General features: G+C 48.5%; 1 protein-coding gene across 2 annotated transcripts in view; it reads right to left on the bottom strand.

Moving 5' to 3' along the window:
- Positions 1-313: 313 nt before the first annotated feature.
- Positions 314-7,574, bottom strand: part of ASIC1 (acid sensing ion channel subunit 1) — a 187,340-nt gene continuing 180,079 nt past the window's right edge. For both annotated transcript variants that reach the window (XM_084832321.1, XM_084832320.1), the window contains 5 exons: positions 7,181-7,334; positions 6,322-6,413; positions 4,770-4,849; positions 3,201-3,305; positions 314-418 (listed from right to left, as the gene is read on the bottom strand). In XM_084832321.1, coding sequence (XP_084688447.1) covers positions 314-418; positions 3,201-3,305; positions 4,770-4,849; positions 6,322-6,413; positions 7,181-7,334 — 536 coding nt within the window. The remainder of the gene's footprint in view (positions 419-3,200; positions 3,306-4,769; positions 4,850-6,321; positions 6,414-7,180; positions 7,335-7,574) is intronic.

Genomic DNA, 7,574 nt, shown 5'->3' with positions numbered 1-7,574 from the left:
CTCACCTCCACTTGACATTGCAGAAGGTTCTCCTGGCAGCTCTTCTGTTAAGTTAAAGTCCAAGGGCATCGTTGGGGCAAGAGCAGAAACTGGAATGGGCCTGGCAGCACAGACCCCGCCTTTGTCCAGCTTGCTCCGTGTGCGTATCACTGCCTTGGGTGGGTGAGGAGGGGCTGAGTTCAGCTGCCTCCCCTGGGAGTCTGAGATAGAGGCCCTGACAAGTAGGTTGGCAGGTTCATGGGCTGGGCTGGGCCAGGGCTGCTCAGCATGGGCCCTTCCCTTTGGTAGTGTTAGTTGTACATCCAGTCGTCAGTTAGCAGGTAAAGTCCTCAAAGGTTCCCCGAGCTGGGTGGTGAGGTAGGATGTTGGCTGCGTATGTCATGCTTGCTGGGTGGCCTCGGATATTCTCACATGGATTCTGGAGGAGGGGAAGTAGAGAGAAATATAAGCACAAGCAGGCAGTAGCCACAAAATCAGCATGGTAAACACAACGTTATGATCAACACATCCAAGATTTTGCGGTGCCAAGGCAAGAGGCCATCAGTGGCTGCCCTTAACTGGGAAGGGGGTGGTGGTGCATGAAACTGATGAAAGACTCTTCTGGGATGCATTCTGACTTTGAATGGCAACCAGTCCCCTCCCTTTTCCAGCACCTCAGTGTGTACCTCATCATCAGTCACAGAGAACTCTGGAGGACCTGGTCTCTTGTTTCGCGCAAGGTGGCCCAGCAAAATGAGAGATGGTGCTACAGACTCATGCACCTCCACCCTTCTTCTGTGGCCCCATACAAACCAAGAATAATGCCACTCTTCCTTCATTGGACCTTTACAGACCTTTGGGCCCATCTTGTTGGATGCTGGAGACCACCGTGGAGACAGGACACAGCGGTAATGGAGGAGGGGGGATTTAGTCATCAGGGGAAAATATATAGTTCTTTGTTTAGATCCACAACCACAGAACCATATTGGTGGCATGTCCAAAAGTTCATAGAAAGGGTGAACCTAGCCTTAGGGTACCTGTACCCATCAGCAGAACAGGATCTCCACCATGGCCATTGCCACTCCCTCCACACTAAGGGAAAAGGCCAGACTGAGAGTAGGGCTGCCAGCTTTTTTCTTTCTTCCCCTGACGGCTTTTGTGCCTTTAACATAGCTGTGAGTAGCTTGTGGCCCTCCAGATGCTTGGGCCTAGAACTTCCATCAGCCCTAGTCTGCATAGCCAAAAGTGAGGGATCATGGGAATTGTAGGCCAAAACTTCTGGAGGGCCACAATTTGCCTGCCTCTGCCTTAACAGCTGCACAAATAGCAGGAATTCAGTGGGTGGAATATTGCTCAATGATGGGGAAAAACTTTGTCACATTTTTGGCATGTCATGCAGCTGTTAAAGACAAATGGGCCCCATCAGAGAACAGGGATGTGCTAGATCAAGGGAGAAAAATAGCTGGCACTGGGTTTTGAGGCTGCTGCCTCAGGTGGCTGATTTGGGGTGTCCGGAAAGGACAGCAACTTGTTATTTATTTAAGTGGTGGTGGTGGTGGTGTTTTCATTGCCAGGGAGGAAGAGAGGTGCTTGTGGGATTCTCTGCCTCAGGTGCCAAAATAACTTGACTGGCCTTGGATATTATGCACTTTGACTTGGTGGGGAGGGGACTCCATTTGCTGTTCTGCCTCAAGCGGCAAAATGTTTTAGGCTGGCCCTGGTCTAACAATATGTTACTTCCATCACATCAAAAATAGCCAAAGGTAAGCCAGGCTCTAAGTTCTGGAAATTGTTTCATTCATTCATTTATTACATTGATAGCCTGCTTTTTTCCCACTTGCAAGGAATCCAAGGCGGTGTACATTATCTTCCTCCTCTCAATTTTATCTTCGCAACAACCCTGTGAGGTAGGGTAGGCGGAGAGTCAGTGACTGGCCAAACGTCATCCAGGGAGCTTCATGGTTGAGTGGGGACTAGAACTCCGATCTTCCAAGTCCCAGTTCAGCACTCTAAGCAGTGCACCACACTGGTCTCCTTGGAGACAGGCAGGCGGAGATGCTGGAGAGGACTGCAGGGAAACACAACAGGAGGCAGGAGCCACTGGATGCCTTTTTTTATCTGTTGTTTTATCTCTGCTACTTATCTCTCTCCTTTAGCAGCTCACTGTTCTTTGGGATGACGTTGGGGGAGGAACACAGATGATTAGAAAGGTGGCCAACAGATCCTGCTATCCCCCTGTGTGCTTGTGTGTAGCAGCCTATTTGTCACATAAGATGATCAGGGATTACGGAATAGCTGCTTAAAAGCTTACCATTTGGGACCTGTGAACCCACATGGGGAGATGGTCATTTGTAGCCTCTGCAGTTAAGCCCAGCATCACCACCCTTTCACTCCTTTTGATCTCCAACTGCTGGGCTTTACCATGAGGCTACAAGTGACTATTTCACCATGCAGTATGCTTCTAAGTGGGTACAACTCATTTTTTGAATCTACCCTTGGGACACATCTGTGCTGGAAAACTAGTTATGGGAGGGGCTGTGGCGCAGCGGTGGAGCGCCTGCTTTGCATGCAGAAGGTCCCAGGTTCGATACCCGACATCTCCAGGAAGGGCTGGAAAAACTCCTGCCTGAAGACCTGGAGAGCTGCTGCCAGGCAGTATCGACAATACTGGCTAGATGGACCTAGGGTCTGACTCAGTATAAGGACGTTTCCTATGTTTCTACTTCAACAGTACTTTGATGCTATGCAATAGAGTAGACTTACTATACAATTAATACTATAGATGTTAAATGAGTATAATAGTAATTCCCACTTGCCATGGAAGCCTAGGAGCTGTAGTTCTCTCTCTCTCTCTGTGTGTGTGTGTGTGTAGTCTGGGATCCATTGCAAAGACGTTTCAGCTTCCTCGCCAAACTACAAGCTCTGGGATTTATTGGGGGAAGCTGGGACAGTTAATGTGGTATGAACCCAGTGATATTAATGAATGTAGCTTGGCCAGAGGTGGGCAACCAGGTGCCCTCCAGATGGTTTGGCCTACAGCTCCCCTCACCCCCAGCCAGCATGGCCAATGGTCAGAGATGATGTCCAAGGCATCGGGACGACACCAGGTTGGGGAAGGCTGAGCTAGGCCATTGAGTGCAGATGTTAAGGTGCTAGTGGCATGTACGACACCCATCGTAATGTAATGTAACGCAAGGCATTATGGAGCTCAAGAAACTCACGTGGCGCTTCACGTCATCCAGGCTCAGGACGACACCCTTGTCGCTGTTGTTACCTTTGTGGTTCTTCTGGAACTTGCCACGACGACAGAGGCGGAACTTAATAACCTAGAGAACGAGAGGGAATCTGGGTTGTTGGGGGCAAGCGCTTAAAAACAACAACACACAAATGGTGCTATGAAATGATAAAATGACTGTTTTTACTCTTCCATTGATTTTGGTTGCCAGAACATGTACAGTGGTGTGTATCTGCATGCGCTCAAGAGCCAAATACCAAGCTATCTAGTCACAATGCCTCCTCCTCCTCCTCCTCCTCCTCGTTTTTAAGGATAAAACTGGCCAATAAATATTGTATTCACCCAAGTTACTTGGTGGCCTATGAGTGGAAGTGAGATGCTAGAAATGCAAAGAGTCAGGTGAGCCATCTTTGGGGAGACAGGTCAGGGCTTCAATAGAGTGAAGGGGGGAGTAGCTGAAGAGCCCAGCACTGGGGCAGGAGTCTCAGACCAGAGGAAAGAAGTGGTGTGAAGCTTGCTGTAGCTACTATGAGAGTATCTCTGCGAAGTGATAAAAGAGGCAAAGATGTGGACCAGCAGCATCTCGGTGCCATGAGAATGTTTATTTTTAATGTTTCTTATGTATTTGATGGTATTTTATATGCCTCCCACTAAAATCAGTGCTCGGGTGGCTTACAGTAAAAGAGAACCGATACAGAAAACCCTAAAATCGAAAGACAGCACTAAAACACAGAAGTGGAGGATAAAACAACCATAATAAAACTTACAGATGACGCAGCATAAATGTCACATATCTTAAAACTCTAAAAATGTCACATGATCTATACGTCACTTTAAAAAAAAAAAAACAGATTTAAAAGTGAAAAGTCCTGGGAATATTGCTGGGAGAGGGTAAACACTATCATTGGTAGCCCTACCAGGCTGCCTTAGCACAGCAGGCTTAAAACCAAAAAGAAAGAGGGATTTGCATCTGAGGGAGCATGACGAAGAGCACTTTGCTATTGCCGCAATTTCTTATTAGATGTATATACCCCTGTTTCCCTTCGAATAGCTCGCGTCGCTTCCCATACGGTTCCGGGGTGTGTGTGGCCCCATCCAGGCAGCTGACAGGGACAGACTTGCCCTGCTTCAGCAGCAGAACTGCATCACGTGCCTTCAAGACATTCCCTTCTAGGCCATAAGCTGGGGCGTTGAACCTCTTTCAGCCCAAGGGCCCAATTCCATGTCAGAGAAGCTCTCAGGGGCCGCATTCCAATTTGATGGTGGTGGGGGCAAATGCAAACAGGGTGGGCCAAAATTTGCCAGCACACTTTGGCTCAAAGCTCTTACTGCCAGTTAACTAAGCCTTAGGAAGGGCATTTCAAGCTTTTAGAATTGGGAAAAACTGCACAAGAGCTGGGAAACCACCAAATGAACAGTGGTCAGGAGAAAGCAGAGATGGCCATCTGGGCAACCCTGGCAGGCTGGGTTTGGCCCCTGGGCTTGAGGTTCTGCATCCCTGCCATCAGTGAATCAGGGCTGCCTTTTGTCTTATGTTCCAGGGACTGACACTCACCTCATAGGCATAGTCAAATAGCTCAAGCACAGTTAATATACTGGCACCGATGAACAGCCCCATCTGTCCCCCAATGTCGCCTGCAAACAAGAGCGTAAAAGAACAATCAACCAGCACTGAGATCTGGCATGTTTCCTAAACCCTATTCTCTTCCAGTGCCTCAACATTCAACTCTTCAGACTTCGGTGACTCAAAGTTATCCCAGTCTATGTTGAGAGAGGTGGAGGGGGGTAGAAAAGGGTGATTTTATTTGTTTGTTTGTTTACAATATTTAGATACTGCTCCACATCAGAAGATTTTAGAACGGTGAACAACACAGTAAAAGAATAAGAGAGCTGGTTAAAAGAGTTAAACCATTTTTTAAACATTTTAGAAGCCCTCTGGGGTCTGGAGACAGAGTTTCCAAGAGTCAGTTATTTTACCTGACCTGCCCACTGAGTATTTTTGCCCAGGATTGGTTTCATTGGATAAAGCAGGGCTTTGGGGATGTTTGTAACATCCTCTATTGACCCCACAACCTGATCCACTAGACCAGCCTTTCCCAACCTTGGGTCCCCAGATGGACTACAACTCCATTCATCTCTATTTGCCATGCTGTCTGGGAACGATGGGAGCTATAATCCAACATCTGGAGACCCAAGGTTGGAAAAGGCTTTGCTAGACTCTGCTCCCTGAAATGCCAACATGTGCCAGGCTCTGCCCCTTACTTGCCCAAATCCCTCATGCCATGCCAAAAAACCACCCTCAGCCCCACCCACCCACCAGGTATTTTTAAAATCATAAGACGGCAACCCTATTTGTAGGTAGAAGGGTGAATCTGTGGTAAAAACAAACAAACCCAACCACACAAAAACAGCTCACTGCATGTCCTTGCCTTCCAGCTTGGCCTGGGTGCTGCCAGCCACTGACTATGTTCAGTGGCTATGCTTAAACTTTACCATTAATTAAAACAGGGGTGGGCAACTTGTGGCCCTCCAGATGTTTTGGCCTACAATTCCCATCAGCCCTAGCTGGTATAGTCAGTGGTGAGGGACCATGGGAGTTGTAGGCCAAAACATCTGGAGGGCCACAAGTTGCCCGCCCCTGCCTTAAAACAATGAGATACAATATTTGTTTATTGAATGCAATTTATTTTGCTTCAGATGTTATGAGGAGTGACAGCTGTGCAGTTCATAGAAGTCCTGCCTCCTGGTCACTGAAAATCCAGCTTCACCATCCTCCATCTCCTCTACCCCAGCTTCTGATTTCACCAGGCATTGCTAATACCTCTCTGTGCAGCCTCAAGGGCTAGAAACTTAACTTTTCTTGTTGTGCTGGTGGTGGCAATGAAAGCCAGGATTATCAGGATGTTGAATTCTATACTAAGTACCCATTTTTGCACTTGTCAGGTACAATTGAAGAATTGCACAACACACGCAGTCCTGATTAAGTATTGTTTTGTGGGTTGTTGTGGATTGCAGTGGGATGCACTCAGTTGAAAGTGTCACCCTTGGGGAAAGTTGGAGGCATGCAGGATCCCCAGCAGCCGGCGGTCAAAAAAAGGTTATCTCACCCAGAAGTCCTGCCACTTCGTATGCTTTCTTCTGCTCAATGGTCTCATAGTTCAGAGCCTCAAAGAAAATGTCCAGTACCAGGATGTTCTCCCTGTGTAAGAGGAAGGGAGGTGATAGGAAGCCCCTCTGGCACTAAAACAAGCCTCTGCCTGGCATTGCCTGGGAAGTCTGTACACAGCCGACCTTATGGCTATGCTCAGCACAAGCATGAACACTTACTTGCCTGGAACCAAGATTTGGGGATCTAGCGAATACCAACCCAAAGCACTGAAAACTGGGCGTCCATCGCTGAAGTGGTGACAGCAGATGTCACATCACAAAAATAGGAGTGCAGCCATTTGTAGGGTGATCAGAGGGGATATGGGGCATTTTCTTCATAGCTGTCAGGACAGGAGCAGCCAAGGCTGGAACTGGGAGCCCCCAGCTCTGCGTGAGCCCCAGAGTGGCGGTTTGGAGCATCTCCCTGGCCCGGGCAATGGAGATGTATTCTCAGGCTCTGGAGTGGCCCTCCTCACCCAGGCTGGCTAGTAGGTCCTCTGAGAAAGAAAGGGCTATACAGGGCTTCCTGTTTGGGCTGGGAATTTTCCTGAGTAACAGTGATCTTCCTGGCTTTGGTGTGTTTCTCTGTGATTCTCAACTCTCTCTCTCTCTCTCTCTCTCTCTCTCTCTCTCTGGCATTGTCCCTTGGCTCTAAGTCCCTGGCTCAGCTCCTGACTCCTGGTCCCCAGCTTTTGGCTCATGATCCTGAAATTGTTCTTCTTTTGGGGCTGACCAAGGTGGTGGAGGTGTAGAAAGGAAAGTGCAGAAATCACAGTGGCAAGTGGCTGGATGAGGGCTGAGGCAGGCAGAGGTACTCACCCAATGTACTGCTCACTCCGGTTGTATTTCTTGGCCAGGTACTTGGCCGACGCCTTGCTGGGGATCTTGACCATGGAGAGCTCCTTGCCATAGCGGGTGACGTTGCAAGGCATCTCACACACACAGTAGTCATTGTCCCTCTCCACCAAGAAGTCTGGGGGCGGAGGAAGGAAGGCAGAAGTCACCACGGGATCCATTTAAAACAAAATCAAATCAGAAGGAGTGGTTTTGGTTTGGTTTGGGGAACAGATGGGAAAGGCAATTTTCTTAATGCACTTGTACTCCGCTCGTCTTCCAGGATGCTCACAGGCTTCTTACGTGGGGCTCTCAGGGTATTCCATCCAGGTAGCGATCAGTGCCCAGGTTTACTTAGATTCAATAATACTTACTGCAG

Source organism: Heloderma suspectum, chromosome 2 (assembly GCF_057233095.1).
Source record: "Heloderma suspectum isolate Gila_16-S chromosome 2, 16-S_ref, whole genome shotgun sequence".
Taxonomy (NCBI): Eukaryota; Metazoa; Chordata; class Lepidosauria; order Squamata; family Helodermatidae; genus Heloderma; species Heloderma suspectum.
This window is presented reverse-complemented; position numbering and strand designations above follow the sequence as displayed.